The sequence below is a fragment of the Ostreococcus tauri genome (genome assembly GCF_000214015.3).
Source record: "Ostreococcus tauri WGS project CAID00000000 data, contig chromosome 13, whole genome shotgun sequence".
Taxonomy (NCBI): domain Eukaryota; kingdom Viridiplantae; phylum Chlorophyta; class Mamiellophyceae; order Mamiellales; family Bathycoccaceae; genus Ostreococcus; species Ostreococcus tauri.
Window position 1 is genome coordinate 223,556 of NC_014438.2, and position 19,295 is coordinate 242,850.

The following is a 19,295-nucleotide window of genomic DNA, read 5'->3' on the forward strand; positions in this document are numbered from 1 at the left end:
CGCGACATCTGCGGCGCCCATCGCGCCTGTCCCACGCACATCGACGACGGCGCGCGCGAGTACGGTAGATGCGCCGAGGACGTCGAGAGATAAAAACGTCCAGACGTCGCGACCGGACACACGGACACACGCGCGCGATCGGGCCACCGCGCGTCCCGTGGCGTCGCGTCGCGTCGCTCGACGCCCGCGAGGCGGTCGCGGGCGACGCGCGGGACGGGACGGACCGCGGGACGGCCCGTGGGCGCGCGCGCGCGAGGCGGGGGCGATCGGACGGGGTGACGGGACGGGAATTCCTCGCGTGACGACGTGACCGCGCGCGCGAGCGTCGAGGACGAGGATGGGGTCGAGCGACGCGCGGACGGACGACGCGAACGGGCTCGAGAGTGGGAAGAGTGCGGTGGAGCGGCGCGCGGCGATGGTGCACGCGGCGAAGGCGACGCTGCCGGGAGACGTGCGCGCGCCGCCGCCGGGGGCGGCGGTGCACATGACGGAACGGCAGTTGTACGCGTTTCGACAGCAGATCGCGGCGTACGCGCACATCTGTCAGCAGTTGTTGCAGATAACGACGGTGAGTGCGACGCAGCAGACGCCGAGACAGCGAGAGATGCGGCACGAGGTTCCGGGGGCGACTGGGGCGAACTGGGGGGCGAGCGTTCCGGTGACGGCGCCGGCGTCCGCGCCGCTCTCGAGTTCGAATCACTCGAGTGGGAAGACGCGAGGCGAGGATAAGCAGGCGAGAGGACCGAGGTGGACGGGGACGCCGACGCAGTACGAGATTTTGGAGGATCTTTTCCAGAAGGGTGAGCAACCGCCGGTTCGGGACAGGCTGACCGAGCTCACGGAGATGCTCAAGCAACACGGTCCGGTTCAAGAGTCCAACGTGTACAATTGGTTCCAAAATAGAAGGAGTCGCGAAAAGAAGTTACAAGCCATGGCCATGGGGCACTAGGACTGTGAAAAAAGATGGATGTCGACGTTGTAATACCGGTACCGCAGTGACTGAATATTTCTCGTCAATTTATTACACGCGCGATTCGCAGCCTAAAGTTCAAGGCGTCTACGGAGACGCGTCTGAATTTCCTCCAATCTCTCCGTCGCCGTCGGGTTCTTCGGCGACAGCACCAAGCTCTCCTCATAGCACTTGATGGCCTCCTTGAGCTCCTTCTTTTTCTCGTACGCCTCGCCGAGGTTGTTCCAAGCGGTGACGTATCCAGGCTGGAGCGCGACCGACTTTTTGAACTCTGCGATCGCGTCATCAATCTTATCCGTGTTGGAGTACCCGAACCCGAGCGCGTTGTGTACCAAGGCCAAATCTTGCTCGTCGCCGTCCCAGTTCGCCGCCGCCGCCTGCAGGTTCCTCACCGCCTGCGTGAACACCTTCTTTCGCAATAAAATGCTCCCCATTTCGAAGTAATCCTCCGCGCTGGCGTTCCCTGCACGAATGCGCTCCCCCATTTTCTTCGCCTGATCGTCTAGCTCCCGTCGAATTAAAACTTGACGCACGACGATGTACGCCGCGCCGCCCAGGATCGAGAGCAGCGACCCGAGATACAACCCCTGAATCCCGCTCTCGAGCTCACCGATCTCCGCCACGGGCACCGCGCGCGCGCGCGCATCCCGCGCTGATCGCGTGCCTCGTCTCTCGACGACGCAGACGTCCTCGATCGCGACGGATCGACCGAGAGACGACGAAACGTTCGCGATGGATAACAGTCCATCGCGAGCGGCGAAACGCGTTCGCGTCGCCGCGAAACGTCTGCGGCTCGATCGCGTCTCGACGCGAGCGGTGAGAGAGCACGCGCGCGGGGCGGGGCGCGTGAGCATCGAGCGCGAAGTGCGTCGACGCGCGTCGGCGTGTGGAGAGGAGAACGTCACGCGATCGGCGCTTCCGAGACTGAGCCAGGGATAAATCGGACGTCACAGAGCGACGCTCGGACGACGACGACGACGACGGCGACGGCGACGACGATGGCGACGACGATGGCGACGGGAATAGTCACGCGGTGCGACGCGCGAACGCGGTGTGTATGCGCGGGTGGACGACGACGTGCGATCGGGGCGAGGCGCGCGCGGACGACGCGGCGCGCGGGAGACGCGGGCGAGGACGGTTTACAGCTCGGCACGGCGAAGCTCCCGGGAGGGGTGGACGAAGGGGCAATGTGCGATGCGCTGTATCAGTGGGCGTCGTCGCTGACGACGAACGGGGCGAACCTACCGTTCGCGTTGGCGCAAGGCGTCGAGCGCACGAGCGACGGGTTTGAGCTGACGTTTCTCAAGCGCACGGGTGACGGGCCGGAGATGGCGGCGGTTGGGACGATCGCGGCGAGCATCGAGAGTACGCCGAGTGGCGATCGAGTCCTGATGATTCGGGGTTTCGGGAACGTGATGCAGTGCGTCGATACGCCCGTCGTCATGGGCGGGATGCCTGCGGCTATTCGCAAAGCGATCCTGATGTCTTCGTGAGCGTGTCTGGGAGCGATGCAAAGGATAGTAGTGTTAACATATATTTTACATGAAGCGCGCGCGCGTTTGTTTAGATTATCACGAGGGGGTACCGGGTAGAATGGAGTTGTAGTGCACTTCGGCGAAGAAGCTTAACCATAACGAACGGGGAGAACTGGCTGACTCGCCTCCGCTCGGCGTTATTTCGATGAAGCCGGACTCCATGTACGATGTTAATACGTTGATATCGACGCCATACGCGTCGGCACACGCTTGCAGTGTGAGGTGATCGCCCCATTCACCTTGCTGAGACATTCGCTGCACGTACTCGTCCATCGTCATCGGTGAGCAATAAGGAGAGTAGACCTCCGCTTGCTCTGCCAGGCGTTCAACCACCGCGGCTCTAACGGCGGCGTGATTCTCACCTCCATCGCGAAACAGTTGATCGCTGAGCGCTCGAAACTGACAGTTTCCATCTCCCTCAACAATTTTTTCACGCAGTCCATAGAAATCAAGACGCAATAACAGCCGCCCATGGTCAAAGTTTACGGCGCTCTTTGGGGGTGGGAAACTTCCGCTCTCCGGATCGACGACGTGTGCGTTCAACTTTGGTACAAACTGTGAGCCATCTTGCTCCCCATCGCGTTCGTGGACCGCGCGCGCGATTTCCTTGTCCCACGAGTCGTCGTCCCACCACCCGTCCAATCTTGACGCGTCGCTCAAGTTCCTTGCCAGCGCCTCATCGCTGGCGATTTGCGCGTCAACTTGCGCTTGTTCGCTCTCGTCGTGTGATAAACACGCCGCGATGGCGGCATCGTCCTGAGTCAGCGCGTTCTCGCTCTCTTCGGTGAGCATGTAGTAACAATCGAAGGTACGCTCCAGTGGGCAGATCTCAGACAGTTACGGCGAGTACTCTCGTTTTCGAGCGTATCAGATGCTTGGAACGCGTCGAGCGTGTCAGCGCATTATTTTTCGTTCGTTATTCGCGCACTGCAGGCGTGGTTAAACCGTAATGTGTTTGTGTTGTTGTATTGCATAGCGGAGGCGCATTGTGGAGTATCAGTTAGCTGCGCGCAGTCGCGTTTCGTTTCGTGACATAGTCTTGATTGCCTCACGCATCACGCATCAAGGCGAGCAGAACGCAGCGTCTTCGGTGAAAACGTTGGTATTTGTAACGCTCGCTTCCGGGAGAGTGAGCGTTGACCCTTCGATATGGCGAACAACGAAGAGAGCGCTTGAGGGACCACCGACCAACCAACACTCGGAACACAGAGCGATGTTGAGAAAGTTTACCTGTACGCCCGAGTCCGTGACCTCCGCGCGGGCGTACACGTTGCAGCCATTGGCATCATCACGCGGTGGTCCGTCTCGCGAGCGCACGCCGATGAAAATGCAGTCGATGGTAAACTCTTCCGGAGGCGCAACTCGGGACTGCTCACTCGATACGTCAATCACAGTGCGATCAAACGGAAGCGTAACGGATAATCCATTGAGACAGACGGAGTTCGAGACGATGCGTCCAAAGTTTATCGCAGTACCGGTGACAATGGCTTGCAGCGCACCTTCGCCGGGCAAAAGCTGCAGGCTTAGACGCGTATCGGCTTCGCGTAAACGCTTTGGCGCCGATTCCGAAGGACAAACTGTCACGTCCTCTGGAGCGCATTGTCCTGAAAGGTTTTCGACTGGTTCAGGTCCTGGAGCAGGTGGAACTTGACCAGGAACATTCGCACCAGGTATTATCGTGATGGTCGCCGCCGGGATCTGTATCGGAACGCCAGGTTGAAGAGTGAAGTACGTCGCCGAATCAGGTGGATCAGGTGAATCGGACGGCGAAGGCGGTTCCTGTGCAGGTTCCTGTGGTGGAAGAGGTGGCGCCATCGGCGGCTCCTGGGATGGTGGAAGTAGTGGTGGTGGTGATTCATCGATCGGAGGCGGAGACGGTGGAGTTTGCGGGAAGGTTCTTCTCGGGAACCAACCAGAGGTCCATGGAATATCTGGACCTCGATCCCACGCGGCGATTTCTGTCGGTCCGCGCTCAGCGGTGTAACCACCGCCAATCGACCGTTTGAGCCAGCAAGAGTGATACGCGAAGTCTACACAGTTGCCGGTGCAGTAAACCCAAGTATCGCAGTCACGTGTTTGCCAGCAAGCGAGGCAGCACTCATCTTCGCTGTCAACGATGAATTTGGATCCATCGCGAAGGAGTATTCCTTTGAGATTCAAGCCTTTTTCCCCATTGCACTGCGGCCCAGTGGTCGGTGGCACGGGTCTTGGTGGTACAGGCGTTGGTATTGGCATCGGAGTTGGCGTTGGCGTTGGCGTTGGCGTTGGCCCGCCTGGTGTGGCTGCAACCGGCTGGACAGGTTGTCCCCGTAAATCTCGCACACACGTTGGCTGACCGACAGACGGTCCAATGTAATCGAAACGCGAACCCGTTCGAGAGAAGACGGTGAACAGAGCATCATTTTCGCCGTCACCTTGCAGCTTACAACCGGGACAAAGTACAACTTGAGAGAACGATACCTCGAGTAAGATGACTTTAGGAGATGGTCTGCCGTCATTTCTGAACACACCATCGGGAGTGTATGAAGCCATGAAAAACTGCAAACGGCCGCACGGATCGTCGTTCTGATCTTGAGAAGAATCGCCTACGACGCGCGGAAAATTGCATTCGATTCCGTACTCGTCAACCGGATTTTGCACCTCATTCCACGTTCCGTTCGCGTTCACCCACGCGCTTAGGACAATCGGTACATTCACATCCGTCAACGTAAGCGCGCTTCCTCTCTCGTCGATACCAATGGATCCACGGAACTCGTACCGTTCAAACGGTGCAACGCGGTAGTTGCCATTCACGTCAACACGTTTTCCGAACCATCGAAGAGATGCTCGCACGCGCGAGAGAAAATCTTGGCATTGAAGAGTGAATGGTTGATCATCTTCCTCGTCTCCTTCGGCAAAATCTCCAGCGCCCGTGTCAGAGTGAGGGCGGAAAGACGGTCGAGCGTATTGTGTCAGATTGAATCCGTTCAATGGTCGTACTGGAGATGGTCCTTCGGTGACGTTAAGCTGGTTAGGTTCAGGAAAGAAAGGAATTCCACCGAAGAACTGCAGTAATTTTCTCCTCGTCGCATCTTGCTGAACAGGCGGCAGCGCATCAGCCCAGGTCCCTCCAACATCACATTGAAGAGCTTTCACGACTGGAGCGAGAGCGTTGAGAGTCGCTTCCGAACCGTGATTCACTGTGAAAAGTTTTCCGTCTCGCACCCGCCCAGTGATGGCAGCGTCTGCTGGGATTGTCAGGTCCGTGAGGGTGATTTCAACGCTGTCGATGTTTTCTTGTATCGTCGCGCGATCACACAAGGTATCGTCAAGCACTTCACCTCGCGATGAGATCAAAGTAAGACCGTTGCATTTCACCGTTGGTACACTCAGCGCATCGACGAAAACGTTCGAACTCCCGTCAAGGGGGCGGTAAGCGATGACGACCGTGACCTCTGGAATGTAAATTGTCGCATTTGCACAACAACCAATCGCACCGAGTACGTCGTACTCTTTCGCGTTCGGCCTCGAGCTTGGGACGAGAAAGTTTTTCAATTCTCGAACCGTATCGCACTCGCTTCTTCCAGGGGCATCAGTCGGTACTATCTGTCCGTTCTCGACGACAACGCCGTAACCTTCGAGCGGTCGCGTGATCGGAGTCGTCGGTCCGATAGGAATCGTGCCATTGTCCACCGGAATCTCCACCGCGATGGTTTGTATTCCGAGCTCATCCGCGAGTGCGGGGCAGTCTTCTGTAAAGTTGAAGCCACAAGCAAGCGGGGTGAATCCCACAAACTCGCGGAGGAAGATGAGATTTTCGTCCGTGATGAGCTTGAAGCCTTCATCGCAGAGACATGAATTGTTGTACAGGCGTTCGGCAGTCGCGCAGCAAGGTCCAAAGTCTGAGACTCGCGGGATGACGCCCACGTTTTGCTGAATTGCGCTGCAGTATTTTTGCGTAACCGTGAGCGTATCGGCGCAGCTCACGTCCTCGCGAAGTGATCCACCTTCATCAACGATCCGGATCCAATCTTCATTGGAGATCACAAAATCTGGCACCGCGGTCGGCGTGCTCAAAAACTGGCTCAACAACTGTTGATCTTCACACACATCGCCGACTTTGATTCTGAATCCGCACGCGAGCGGTGAAAACGCTGCAACTTCACCGACAGACACTTGAACGCCCTCGAATTCTCGAATGAATTCAGGGACGCAAAAGCATCCAGCTTCATCCAAGTCACTGAGTGCCACGCAACAGCTCGGGAATGAAGCCGGATTCGGAGCGCCCTTGCCCGCAGCTGAGATTCCAACGCATAGTTCTTGGACTCGTGGAATATTTGAAACACACAGTGAAGTGAGCTGCGCGAAATCAGAAGTCGGTACGAGCGCAATCACGCGAACGAGACGCTCTGCCATGACGTCGCAACCTCCCGAATCGCGTATGCGGTAGACCACGCGATATGTGCCCACTCTGCTTGTGTCCACGTCACTCGTATCGACGTCAATTTCATTCGAAATGTCGCCATCGATGTCATCCGTAGCAACGGCACCACGATCAACATACACTGAGTTCAGGAGAACCTCGTTCTGCACCGCATCCAGTCCGCCGACAACTTTGAGATTCGGGCACTCATCCGCTGGAGGTGGGCTTGGCGGTGGAGGAGCTGGTGGCGGGAAAGGCGACGGAGGTGGTGGCGACGGTGGAGGCGGAGACGGTGGAGGCGGAGACGGTGGAGGTGGAGACGGTGATGGGGATGGTGGTGGAAAAGGCGAAGGAGGCGGAGGCAGAGGCGGAGTTGGTGATGGAGGAGGAGGACTAGGTGGAGGTGGACTCGGCAACGGTGGCGGATTTGGCGGAGGTGGACTCGGCGGCGGAGATGAAACGCATCCCAATCCAGAGACCACTTCGAGTCCGGATTCACAAAGAGCCGGTACCGCAATCTCGATGACTCGAAGATCCTCGCCAAGCGCATCGATAGTCGCGCGATCGCAGAAGCAACGCTCAACGTTCATACCTCGCACGATGTCGCAGCATGATTGATCGAAAACTCCATCGTTCTGCCCGCCGAAAAAGGATTTACAGCGCGATCTTACGTCTGCGAGAAGCCTCTGACACGTTGGAAGCGGCGGTGGAGATGGAGAAACGGGGATCAGAGGCGGTGGCAGTGATGGAGACAGTGGCGGCGGCGAAGGAAGCACCAACGGTGCCGGTGGAGGCGACGGCGAAGGAAGCACCAACGGTGCCGGTGGAGGCGACGGCGAAGGAAGCACCGGCGGTGCCGGTGGAGGCGACGGCGAAAGAATCGGCGCAGGTGGCTGAAGTGGTGCTGATGGCGATGGAATCACGACAGGGGGAGGAAGAGGAGCCGGAGTCGGTGATGGCTCCGATGCGGCAATAATGCCGCTCGTCCACGTCACATTGAACCCACGCTCCCATGCTGGGATGGGAGCTTGCGCTAAGTCATTCCGTCCCAAGTGTTTCAACCAGCATTCACCAAACGTGTACTCGTAGTACTCGTTCCCGCAACCTCCCGGTGCCGCACAGAACACCCATGCCGTACACTTCTTTGTTTTTTTACACTCGGCGCAGCACTCAGTTTCATCATCGAGGATCAAATCCGATCCGCTGTTTAAAGGATGCCCTTTGTAGTTTGCGTTTCGTTCAACTTTGCATCCTTCAATCGAGGGTGGAGGCTCGGGGATTCGCTCAGCGAGTGAGCCGCTGATCCAAGGGACGCCTTCTCCTCTCGCGATCGCTGGCGGATTTCGCGGATCGCCTCCAACGAGGAAAATTTTGAGAATGCACGTCTGATAAGCGAACTCGCCATCGCATCCTCCAGTCTCGTCGCAAAAGTTCCATACCGCGCACGATGAGTCCGCGAGACAAGCATCGCAACAGGCGCTCCAAGAGACTGCATTTACGATTGAAATTTGGATGCCGTCGTAATTTGCGTTCGCTTCCGCTCGACACTCCTTGCGCTCGCTCGATGTGTCGAACGGCACTGGCTCAGTCGTCTTGTCCTTTATTGCGCCGGAGATGTATGTAACTTCCGCTCCTCGCTTGCCCGGGATGATATCCTGTGTGATGATTTGCGGCGCGGCGTACTTGAGTTCACACGCCGAATAAGAGTACGCAAACTCCGATCGGCCGCACCCGTCGTCAGCAGTGCAGAATGTCCAGACGTTACAGTTGGGATTTTCTCTGCACGCCAAGCAGCAAGCCTCTGGTGACGGCACCAAGAATAAGCCCTCGGTGATCCTCGATCCTTCGTATTCAGCGTTATCCTCTTCGTTGCATGGACGCACGACATCATTTGTTGATCCACCTCCGCGTGGGAAGCCTGTGCAAATCGGTTGACTTAAGTCATTCGAGGAAATCGTTGTGCCTGAGAATTCGCGACTATCGGTGTACGTCATGGAGAACATGACAGAATTTCGACTGCCAACGATGAAACAACCAGGGCAGAGCACCAATCCATCACCGAAACGCAGCTCGATACCGCGCTCTGTCGCAACCACATCGCACGACGCGCGCGTGTCAGCAGGTGGTACAGACGAAATTGGATAGACGACTTGCACGCCATCACACGCTGATTCAAGCTGCGTCTCATCGTATTCGCCTCCGAGATCGATCGCGAACGCGACCTTGGATGCGTCGAGAGTGCCGCAACTTCGATGTCCCACGACGCCATGAACGGAGGCGCCAGCTCCATCAACAGACGCAGTGAGCGTACTGAAGACAACGTCAAGCAAGCTCGGACACGCGCTCAGCACGATCATCGCGTTCGGGTTCCAACCAAACGTCGAGGTCAAGGCCACGTTCACGTTCTCTGGCGCGAAAGTGGAGAAAACAGAAGCGTCGCACGTAGGCTCGAGCGCTCGAATGGAATCGACATCCATTTCGCGCATTTGAGAATCGCGAAATGAGAACAAGAAGTTGGAGTAGCCTCCCGCCAAAAATTCGCCCACGTTGAGAGCGACATTCGAGCCGAACACGATGCGTGGTCCGACGTCATTCATTTCGATTCGTACATCACCGCAATCCACCAATCTCCTGGCGCCGCTTGGATTTATGATTTGCGCTCCCCAGCATGTAAACTCAAAGTCTCCCGGAGTAAAGTCAGGAGTCTGAAAACTCGTATCATCGTCGTTCGATCGAACCAATCTCGAAAACTCGTATTGAATCGTTACCCCATTTAGGTTCACTTCTTCATCGGCGTCGTTGGAGATCAGAGCGCTCGCGTACGTCTCGAGCGCGACGCGCCCGTCGATAGCATCGACGCCCACTTGAAGCATCGATTCGCTCGCGCTCGAACTCCATGCGTACGCGTCGACGCGCAACGCGCCGCCGTTGAATGCCTCGCAATTCGTTCCATCGAACCTGCTGTCGGCGAACTCATCATCGGCCTGTTTGCGAGGCGCGTAATTGCAGTCAGTCTCGCTTACGAACCATCGATGTGCGCGCGCACATCGATGCCGCGCACCGCGCACCTGCAGCATCGACCTGCTCGTCCCTCGCGCGACGCTGGCGCACATCGCCTGCGTGAGTCATATACGCACGGCGTTCGTCTCGTCAGTCTTGCACTCGCTCGCTGCTCGTTCGCGCGTCGTCATCGTCGTCGTCACCATCATATCACAATCACCAACTCGGAGAAGGTGAATCGCCGCGCACCAAGATCACGACCGCGACGCGCGCGCGACCGGACGCCACGCCCCCCGTCGCCCGCGTTCGACGCATCATTTTATCTTCTCTTCTCTCGCTCCGAGCGATCGTCACCTCGCGTCGACGCGCGCTCTCACGCCTCGCGATGTGAAGAGTGCTCGGTTTTTTTGTTTCCTTCACCACCATCACCGACCGAAAGGAGACGAACATCTCTGTCGCGCCCGCGCACGTCGTCGCGCGCGATCGGTGAGCGTTCGATGTCCACCGACGAGCGCTCGATCGCGATCAAGGCGTCGGCTTTGTGCGCCGGGTTCGCCGTCGGTGCGATCGTCGCGCGCGCGGCGCTCGAGCGCGGCGTCGATGGAGGCATTCGTGACGTTCGTGAATTTCTCGTGCGTGTGCGCGTGATCGTTCGCGAACGCGTCGTGAGGGCGCTAGAGACTTCGCAGACGGTGAGGATGAGTGCGCCAATTTCTACGGCGGTGGAGGCGGAGGATGAAGACGTGGACGCGGCGTTGGTGGAGAAGTTTCACAAGTGCGCGAACCAGTTCAAGCTCTTGCTCATCGACGCCGACGCGTACTTCGAGCCCGGGGTCAAGGCAAAGATGTACGGTTTGTATAAGCGGTGCCAGTGCTCGTTCGACACGGACGCGGTGCGGCCGACAAATCCATTGGACGTCGTGGGTAGGGCGAAGTACGACGCGTGGAAGAGCGTGAGAAATCTTTCGCGGCGCGAGGCGATGGAGTCGTACGTTGAGACGTTTCGAGAGTGGGGCGAGCGATACGAGGAACTCTTGGCGATCGAAAAGGCGCAAAAAAGAGATGAAAAGGGATTCACGGATGCGGATAAAAAGGCAGCGGAGGAGTTCCACGACAATGACAATGAACTGAAAGTGTTCGGAAGGGCGTGGTCGATGGGCGGAGCGCACAGTCAGCCGATCGCGCCGACGCAAGAGGAAGAATCGTCGAGCGATGACGTCGAGGCTTTGATTGCGGCGTGCAGAGCCGGAGACGAAGACGCCGCCGTGAAAGCGTTGCAGAATGGCGCAGACCTGAACGAAAGAGATTCGCACGGACGGACACCCCTGCACTGGTGCGCCGACGGCGGACACACGAAGCTCGCGATGCACTTGTGTTTGCTCAAAGCCGACGTGAACGCGCAGGATAATTACGGCCAGACGCCGTTGCACTACTCCGTTAGCTTAGAAGACGCGGAGACGGCGAATTTACTGCTCGATTGGGGCGCAGATCCTTCCATGGAGGACGCTGAGAGTGACACGCCGGAGAGCATCGGGCTCTGGGACCTCGCGGGTGCTCGCACATTAGAAGGCGAGTGAACTTGTTCATCGGAGTATATGTACAACAAAAGAATTTCTAACAAGCAATATTAAGTTTTTGCTGCATTTGATGCCTTGGCTTGCGACCCGTGCACGAGAACCGGCGCCGCCTTGGCTCCTAAACCGGCTTTACCGACTTTCCAAATGGTGAACGCGAGTTGTCCTTTCAAAAAGAATAGCTGGAGGGGGAGGACCGATATGGCGACCGCGTCGCTCAGTCGGGCGCGAGCGCGCGCGAGAAGCCCTGGTTTGGGGATCTCACCGCTCGTCGAGAGAGCGCGCTTGGCTTGTGCGTTCGCCAACCCCTCGTTTGCTGCCTTCCAAATGACCGAGTAACGATTCACAGGACTTCCGAGTTGCTCATTGACGTATCTCAACAGATTATTCGCCTTGAGCACGAGCAGGAGATCACGAGGTAACGTCTCGAACAGTCGTGTCTGGTCCTCCAACTTCACGCCCATGATTTGCTTCATCACCGCCCGCTTCTCGGCAATGGTGAGCGAGTCAGCGGACAACGCGCGTTTTGCGAGCGGTTCCTCGGCGACCCGTGCTGGGATCACGACGAGGATGAGCTTAAAGAATTGTGACATCTCAGGATCCATGCCTAAATCAGACGTCGCGTCTCGTAAAGCTTTGTCGTCGGATCGCATGAGTGCGAGCCAAAGTCGCGCCCACTTTGCGCGTAAGTCGTCGTCCAGACTTCGGTAAACGCCGTGGTCCAGGAGGATGATTTTTCCGCTCGAGTCCACTAAGATGTTCCCCGGATGCGGATCTGCGTGCACAAAGCCGTGCACGAATGTCATCCTTGCGAATATCTTCTGAATTCTCGCCGCGACGGCGGGAACGTCGATGCCCATGCGTTCGAGCGCCTCTCGATCGTCGATGCGTGAACCGTCGCACCACTCCATTGTCAACACGCGCTTACCGCTCAATTGACCGTGCACGCGCGGAATCTTGAGCTCACTCTCATCGAACTCATTCGCGAGCATCTTCTGCGCCTTGAGCGCGTTCGCGGCCTCGGCGGTGAAATCCATCTCCTCGTTCATGTGCCTTCGCGTCTCGTCCGCTAACCATCTAAATCGCAACCCGGGGACGAGTCGCTCCATGAGCGAGTAATACCCCTCGATCGTCGCCAAATCACTCCGAAGAAACTTCGCCACCGGTCGCTGCTGAATCTTCACCGCCACATCCTCCCCCGCGAGCGTCTTCGCCCGGTACACCTGCGCCATGCTCGCGCTCGCGAACGGCGTCTCGTCAAACTCTGCAAACGCCTCCTCAATGTCCATTCCGGTCTCCTCCTTGAACGTCCTCCTATCCTCCTCGAACGGCCTGCGACTCGCGTCATCCATCAGCTCCCTCAAAACAATCTGAAACGGTCTCGGCGCGATCGGTTGCGCGCACACGTGCTGTCCCGCCTTGACGTAGATACCCCCTAAAGACCGCGCGCAGTCCCGAAATCGCTCCGCCACCCGTGTCCACAAGATTTGTCTCGACGCTCGCACGTCGTCCTCCGTCGCGTTCGCTCCCATCGCGCGCACTCTCGCGCGGTGCGCGCGATAATCCACGACGTACATCGGCGCAAAGTGCGCCGACGCGACGCCGAACCGTCGCGCGCGCGCATAGTAATCCTCCGAAAGATGTGCCAGCGTCGACGCGCCGCCCCAGTCCCGCGTCGCGTCGCTCGTCGACGTTCGCGCGCCGTCGTCGCGATCGAGCGCGCGCGCGCACGCCACGGCCGCGCCCGCGCCCGCGAGGAGCGCGCGCGTGGACGTCGACGCGAGCGCGCGTCGCATCGCGCGGGCGTCTCCCGACGCGTCGCCGACGGGGGGTGTGCAAAGTGTCAACGTCGCGTGTGGGCGAACAGTCTCGCACAGTGACAGTGGACGACGACCACGGACCGACGGCGTGAACGACGCGCGACATGGCGACGCGATCGGTGGTGCGAACGGTGGTGCGGGCGGCGTCGCGGGGGCGATGTCGCGACGCGCGCGACGTCGGTCGGTGGAGAGACGGACGGAGGCGGACGACGGCGATGGATGCGCGACGACGGAGCGGTGTCGAGGCGTCGTCGTCGTCGACATCGCCTCGAGGACGCGATGGCGCGCGCGCGTTGGCGACGCTGGCGATGACGTGCTACTGGAACGTGGGACAAAAGGGGTTCTTTGACGTGGAGGCGACTGCGGATGAAGCGCTGGAGCTCGGGACGCCGCTCGGGTTTGAACCGCTCATCGGCGACGGCGGCGAGTTGCGCCGACGGTGCGCGCGAGAGTTTGGTAATCTGCGAGTCACAGCGTGGTTGAACGGCGTGGACGAGGGAAACGGACGAACGACGCGCGCTGGGGTGCTCACGTCGGATGATTGGGTGATCGTGGCGTTCAGAGGGACGACGCCTTCGCCTCTGCGCGGACTAATCTTTGAGAGCCAAATCAACGGACGGGCAGGACAGACGACGTGGGCGAGCGGTGCCGGTCGTGTTCACGCTGGATACGCCGCGGCGTACGAGACATTGCGAACGAAACTAGAAGACGCGGTGAGGGCGGAGATGGACGCAAGTGGGGGATCGAAAAAGTTGGTGGTCACGGGCCACTCGCTCGGCGGCGCTCTGGCGACGCTCTGCGCGGCGCGCTTGGCTAGCGAATACGGACCCCAGGGTGCTCGTGTAGACGCCGTGACGTTCGGCCAGCCGCGGGTAGGTGACAACGAGTTCGCGAAATATTTGGACCAGGATTTGAGCCTGGATTACGCCAGATTTGTGCACGGCGGCGATTTATTCAGCCGCGTGCCGACATCGGGCTATTGGTTGCCCACCGCAAACGAGGGACGATTCGACGTCGAGTACACGCACGCCGGTTCGATGCTCTGGACGAACGCGAATGAAAACTCATCGACGAATCGTCACATCTACGCCCCCAAAAACTCCGGCGATCCGGACGGTTTCTCCACCGACTCAAGGATGATCAATCCCGTTACGGTTGCCCGTCACCACTCGGGATACGCAAATTTTTTCCAAGAAGACCCGTCCATCTTCGACGCCTGGCCCGCGACCGGGACGCTTTAATCGTTAGAAGTGTAAAACACAGGCACCGTCGATCAGTTCGCTTCGAAGAGCCGCGCACGACGCGCTTGACGCGTTCCTGGCTCCAGAGCTCAAATTCAGTCGGTCGAGAGTTCTTCTCGCCGGGCTCGCACCAAAAGCCGTACACGTCAGCACGAACGCGCGAAAATATTCCTCACTGCCCGACGCTCGCGACCGAACGACGCGACGAAGCCCTCGACGCGCGATCTCACGCAGCGATCGTAAATATTTCTTTGCATATGTTCACCTCAGCGAGCGCGCTCAACGTCACTCGCGCGACGCTTCGACCGACATTTCAGAAGCGCAATTCGACGATTCGTGTGAACCGTGTCACCAGGGCGATCTCCGTCGACGACGTTACGGGTGCGATCACGTCGACGGTCAAGGAGGTGCAGAGCGTGCGCGGGGCGAAGGATGTGCTTCAACGCGTCGCCTTGTATGGGGTCCCGCTCACGACCTCGGTGGTGACTATCCAAGCCTTGCACTTTGGCGGCGCTGGATTGGGCCCGGCGATGAAGATTGCGGGACTCGGCGCGTGCGCGGGACCACTCGCGCCGTTGGCCGCCATCTGGCTGTTCTCCGTGGTTTCTCCGTACGTTCAAGCTATTGCGGGCCTCGCGGGGGTCCTCCAAGTCGGTGAGGACATCCCGGCTTGGTTCTGCGGAATCTCGTTTGCGCTCGCCGCGTGCTCTCTTTGGCACTACGGCTCCGCCGGGTTCACGAACATCTGGACTCGTCACTGGGTCGTGTGGCAGCTCGGTATGGCCACGACCCTTCTCACGTCGACGAACAAGGTGAAGGAAGTCCTCGGTAGAAAGGTCGATGGCATCCGCAAGGTCGCCCTGATCGGTCCCGGCTTGGTGATGGCGGCGCTCTTCTTCCAACAACCCAGCATGGCTGCCTTTGAAGCCGCCGGCTTCAGCGGCCCGGGCGTCCTCGGCCCCGTCGCCGCCGCCGTTCTCCACCCGCTTTGGAAGTGGTTCATGATGTTCGGCGGTCTGGCCTACCTCACCGACGCCGAGACCAAGTACTCGAGCCTCATCATCGGTCTGAGCATGCTCATCGTCTCCATCTCCATCATGCCGCAGCTCGTGGCTCCGCTCGGACTGATGGGTTCGTGGATGCACCTATACGCCGCCATCACTCTCCTCAAGGAGGTGACCCCGGCGGACTCCCTCATTCCGAGCGTGTGAGTCGGTCTCAAGCCCATCAAGATCCCCCCAAGAACGTAACATATCCTATAATATCCGTCGACGCGCCCGCGGCAGAACCAGCATCGCGCGTCGCGCTGTTGTAAAAGAAATCCACCTCTGGTTCACAAAACTCATCATTCGTCGCACTCGTCGCCTCGCTCCCAGTCGTGATGTCCGCCGTGCCGCTTAAAGTGAGCTCCACCGGCTGCGTCGCCTTTTACGCCCCTAAACTCACGTCCAAGCGCGCGCAGAGACGCGCCGACATCGTGAGAACGCGCGCCGAGTGCGATGACGTGACGAAACCTTCGGAAGCGTCATCGATGGATGATTCTCGACGAACGCTCTCGCGACGACCGTTGATCGTGCTACCGCTCGCGATGGCGAGCGCGTCGACGGCGAGAGGGACGGCGCACGCGAGCGAGTTCGCGACGCCGGAGGCGATGGCGGTGCTCGAGCGCAAGGGGCCGATCGCGTACAGCGACGAGGAGTGGAAGCAGAGGCTTGAGCCGTTCTCTTACAAGGTGCTGAGAAAAGAGGCGACGGAGCGACCGTTCTCGAGCGAGCTGAATAAGGAGAAGAGAGTGGGGACATTCCTGTGCGCGGGGTGCGGGACGCCGCTGTTCGATTCTAGGGCCAAGTACGACTCCGGAACGGGTTGGCCGAGCTTTTACGAGCCACTCCCAGGGGCGGTGATGGAGGTTCCTGATTTCTCAATCATGTTCCTGCCGCGAAGTGAGATTCGATGCAAGGCGTGCCAGGGTCACTTGGGGCACGTTTTTGAGGACGGTCCGCCGCCCACAGGACTGCGGTACTGCATGAACGGGGCGGCGATGCGGTTCGAACCAGAACAATCTGCGTAGGGCACCCACTCATCGGCCGATGAAATTCTTGTAATCACCGAGCGCGCATCCGTATTGGTCGATCCACTTGAACCACTTGCGCCAAATCTCATTTGTCGATAACGTGCGACGATTTCCAAGGACGATGAGTCCACGTCGTGCCCGTGTGATCCCGACGTTTAAGCGGCGAGGATCGTCGACGAAACCGATGCCGCCTCCTGTGTTGCTTCGAACGGTGCACAAAACGATAACCTCCTTCTCTCTGCCCTGAAATCCATCCACGGAGCGAATTTCTAGCTCTTTCATTTTATCTTCGTCGGTGTAATCCAGATAATTCCGTTTTGCGGTCCCGAGAACGCCGTATTCTTCCTGCAACAGGCGAACTTGTGCGGCGTACGGAGAAATGACGCCAATGTCGCCGGGCCCGGCCAAATCGCCGGAGGCGAGGATTTTCTTCACCACCGTGATAGCAGTCTTTGCTTCTTCGACGTTGTAAAGACTGTTACCGTCCGGAGCTCGACATTCCGCATCGTTAATTTCCAAAAAGACCACAGGGACGTTCGGCTTCGGCCAAGCGACTCCGGGCACGATCGGACGGTCCTGCGGTGTTGGCGCCGATCCCACCTTGCCACTGTAAAACGCCTGGGACGGGAATTCTGCGATGAGTGGATGCATGCGATACTGTAAATCGAGTAATGAAACCTTCACTCCGAGTCTCTCCATGCGCTCAAATATGGAAATCTGAAGGCCGGCATCAACCGCATCGCGGGACACAACCGTGGGTGGTAATTGTCTCGAATCACCCACGAGCACAGCACTGAGCGCTTTACTCAGAGCAATCAGTGCCGCTGGCTCCGTGCATTGCGTGGCTTCGTCCAAAACGGTAACAGGAAAGGTGAGATCTTCCAGTAAGTCATCGCCGGCACCTACGCAAGTTGAGCACACAACATCCACGGACTTCAAAATGCTTTTCGCCGCCGTGAGCTCAAGCTGCGTGGCTTGTTTACGCTGACGAGCGTATGCTGGCCCCGATAAACCTCTGATGGCATCACGCATAGCCGCCGCCTGTCTTCCAAGAGGGTGCTGTGCAATTTGCGCATCAAGGGTGAGCTCTTGGAGCCATGGTTGTACTTTTGCTGGTGCTCCCAGGCGAACCACTCGCAAGGGCCGACCATCGATGACGAATTTTTCCTTCGCTAAACCTTCGAGGATGTTATCGACGGCGACGTTTGACGCGGCACTCGCGAGAACAACCGGCCCTTTGCCTCGTCGGCGCTGTATCGACGCCAGATGTACCGCTGCGCCGATGTACGCTATGAGCGTTCGCGTCTTACCTGTCCCGGGCGGACCCTGCCACACGGCGAGCGAAGAGCTCGTCGCGCTCTTTACCGCCACGCGCTGGCTCGGATTGAGCGGATCGCGAACGAGCTTGATCGCCGCTGCCAGATTTTGTTTTTGCTCTTTGCCCGCCCACTGCGGCGGCATGTTCGCCAACTGCTCAAGAGTCCCATTTTCATCGGGCACTCCAAGTAACGCTCTTTGCAAAATCGAGTACGACGTTGAGCTCTTTCGGTCATCCGTCCGTCGTGGTGCAGCCGACGAACCAGGCATGCCTCCTGGTTCGGAGAACGCGACGAGCGCGGCGAGCGAGCGGTCGTGAGCCACCGTGTTCGCGCTCAGGTCCACCCTCCATTTCGACCCGGTCTCGATTAAGCGCGCGAGATCGTCTTCGTGCACGGCGACAGTGATGAAGTGCATCGATCTGAGGGCGACGACGCCCGTGATCCCACCCGCGGCGTCGTGCTCGTCACCTTCGCTCATCTGCACCATGTCGCCAGTCGTGAAACGATGGTACGGCAGCTCGCGTCCGAGGGGACTCATATCGGACGCATCGGCGAACGGAATCGTCAACCGCACGAGCGCATCCCTCTGAAGCATTCCCTCGTACCTCGCTCGCATCCCCAAGATCGCGTACCCCTCGCTCACCAGTCTCTCGAGCGTCCACGTGTTCAGACGCTTCTCCGAGAGCGCCATCTCTTCCTCGAGCTCGCACTTCAGCCCCTTGGCGAACCTCTCGCGATGCGCCGCGAACCCCAGGCGTAACGCCGCGCGATTACTCCCTCGAGATCTCGTCCCCGACGTCGACGCCGCCGACCCCCCGTGCGCTCGAGCGCCGCCGTCGAGCAAGTGCGCGTAACTCGTCCCGCTCGCGCCGTTCTTCGTCGCTCCCAATCGCGCCCACAACTTCTCCCTCTCCTCCGCCGCCTTCCTCGGATCCCTCGACGCCGCCTTCCCATAAGTTATCGTCTCCTCCGCCGCCGTCGGCGTCTCGGTCAGATCCCGAACCGCGGTCCGTCTCTTCACCGCGCGCGTCGCCCGCGTCGTCTCCGCCGCCGTCCGCGCCCGCGCCCGCGATCCCGTCTCCTCGCTCTCCCCCCTCTGTCTCCGCCCTCGCGCCGCCCGACGCGCCCGTCCACGCGATGACTCCGACGCATCCATCGTCCCCTTCTCGCCCTCGCCCGACGTCGACGCGCGCGCGCGCGTTCGCCCGACGCGCCGCGTCCGCGTCGTCACCCGCATCGGCGTCGTCACCCGCATCGGCGTCGTCACCCATCGCCCATCGCGAGCGATCGCTCGGGTCCATCGCCGCGCGCACGTCGCGCGTCCGTCGTCGGACGCGCGCGCGAGCTCGAGCGGCATTGG

At 59.3% G+C, this 19,295-nt stretch overlaps 11 protein-coding genes across 11 annotated transcripts; 6 read left to right on the forward strand and 5 right to left on the reverse strand.

Annotated features, from left to right (window-relative positions):
• Positions 1-337: 337 nt before the first annotated feature.
• OT_ostta13g01310 (Homeobox domain) lies at positions 338-949 on the forward strand (the record flags this gene model as incomplete). The annotated part of the gene is made up of 1 exon (XM_003082558.1): positions 338-949. The coding sequence occupies one exon, from the start codon at positions 338-340 to the stop codon at positions 947-949; it is 612 nt and encodes a 203-aa protein (XP_003082606.1).
• Positions 950-1,041: 92 nt separating this feature from the next.
• On the reverse strand, positions 1,042-1,824 carry OT_ostta13g01320 (Tetratricopeptide repeat; the record flags this gene model as incomplete). Its single annotated transcript, XM_022982700.1, has 1 exon — positions 1,042-1,824. The coding sequence occupies one exon, from the start codon at positions 1,822-1,824 to the stop codon at positions 1,042-1,044; it is 783 nt and encodes a 260-aa protein (XP_022840197.1).
• A 144-nt stretch (positions 1,825-1,968) lies between these two features.
• Positions 1,969-2,463, forward strand: OT_ostta13g01330 (unnamed product; the record flags this gene model as incomplete). The annotated part of the gene is made up of 1 exon (XM_022982701.1): positions 1,969-2,463. The coding sequence occupies one exon, from the start codon at positions 1,969-1,971 to the stop codon at positions 2,461-2,463; it is 495 nt and encodes a 164-aa protein (XP_022840198.1).
• A 78-nt stretch (positions 2,464-2,541) lies between these two features.
• On the reverse strand, positions 2,542-3,297 carry OT_ostta13g01335 (Ovarian tumour, otubain; the record flags this gene model as incomplete). Its single annotated transcript, XM_022982702.1, has 1 exon — positions 2,542-3,297. One exon carries the CDS (start codon positions 3,295-3,297, stop codon positions 2,542-2,544), a length of 756 nt encoding a protein of 251 aa, XP_022840199.1.
• Positions 3,298-3,567: 270 nt separating this feature from the next.
• OT_ostta13g01340 (Ovarian tumour, otubain) lies at positions 3,568-10,020 on the reverse strand (the record flags this gene model as incomplete). Its single annotated transcript, XM_022982703.1, has 1 exon — positions 3,568-10,020. One exon carries the CDS (start codon positions 10,018-10,020, stop codon positions 3,568-3,570), a length of 6,453 nt encoding a protein of 2,150 aa, XP_022840200.1.
• A 384-nt stretch (positions 10,021-10,404) lies between these two features.
• OT_ostta13g01350 (FERM/acyl-CoA-binding protein, 3-helical bundle) lies at positions 10,405-11,484 on the forward strand (the record flags this gene model as incomplete). The annotated part of the gene is made up of 1 exon (XM_003082562.2): positions 10,405-11,484. The coding sequence occupies one exon, from the start codon at positions 10,405-10,407 to the stop codon at positions 11,482-11,484; it is 1,080 nt and encodes a 359-aa protein (XP_003082610.2).
• Positions 11,485-11,534: 50 nt separating this feature from the next.
• On the reverse strand, positions 11,535-13,277 carry OT_ostta13g01360 (Protein kinase-like domain; the record flags this gene model as incomplete). The annotated part of the gene is made up of 1 exon (XM_003082563.1): positions 11,535-13,277. One exon carries the CDS (start codon positions 13,275-13,277, stop codon positions 11,535-11,537), a length of 1,743 nt encoding a protein of 580 aa, XP_003082611.1.
• Positions 13,278-13,516: 239 nt separating this feature from the next.
• On the forward strand, positions 13,517-14,542 carry OT_ostta13g01370 (Lipase, class 3; the record flags this gene model as incomplete). The annotated part of the gene is made up of 1 exon (XM_003082564.1): positions 13,517-14,542. The coding sequence occupies one exon, from the start codon at positions 13,517-13,519 to the stop codon at positions 14,540-14,542; it is 1,026 nt and encodes a 341-aa protein (XP_003082612.1).
• A 257-nt stretch (positions 14,543-14,799) lies between these two features.
• Positions 14,800-15,753, forward strand: OT_ostta13g01375 (hypothetical protein; the record flags this gene model as incomplete). The annotated part of the gene is made up of 1 exon (XM_003082565.2): positions 14,800-15,753. The coding sequence occupies one exon, from the start codon at positions 14,800-14,802 to the stop codon at positions 15,751-15,753; it is 954 nt and encodes a 317-aa protein (XP_003082613.2).
• A 170-nt stretch (positions 15,754-15,923) lies between these two features.
• Positions 15,924-16,613, forward strand: OT_ostta13g01380 (Mss4-like; the record flags this gene model as incomplete). Its single annotated transcript, XM_003082566.1, has 1 exon — positions 15,924-16,613. One exon carries the CDS (start codon positions 15,924-15,926, stop codon positions 16,611-16,613), a length of 690 nt encoding a protein of 229 aa, XP_003082614.1.
• Positions 16,614-16,622: 9 nt separating this feature from the next.
• On the reverse strand, positions 16,623-19,091 carry OT_ostta13g01390 (P-loop containing nucleoside triphosphate hydrolase; the record flags this gene model as incomplete). The annotated part of the gene is made up of 1 exon (XM_003082567.2): positions 16,623-19,091. The coding sequence occupies one exon, from the start codon at positions 19,089-19,091 to the stop codon at positions 16,623-16,625; it is 2,469 nt and encodes an 822-aa protein (XP_003082615.2).
• Positions 19,092-19,295: the final 204 nt, after the last annotated feature.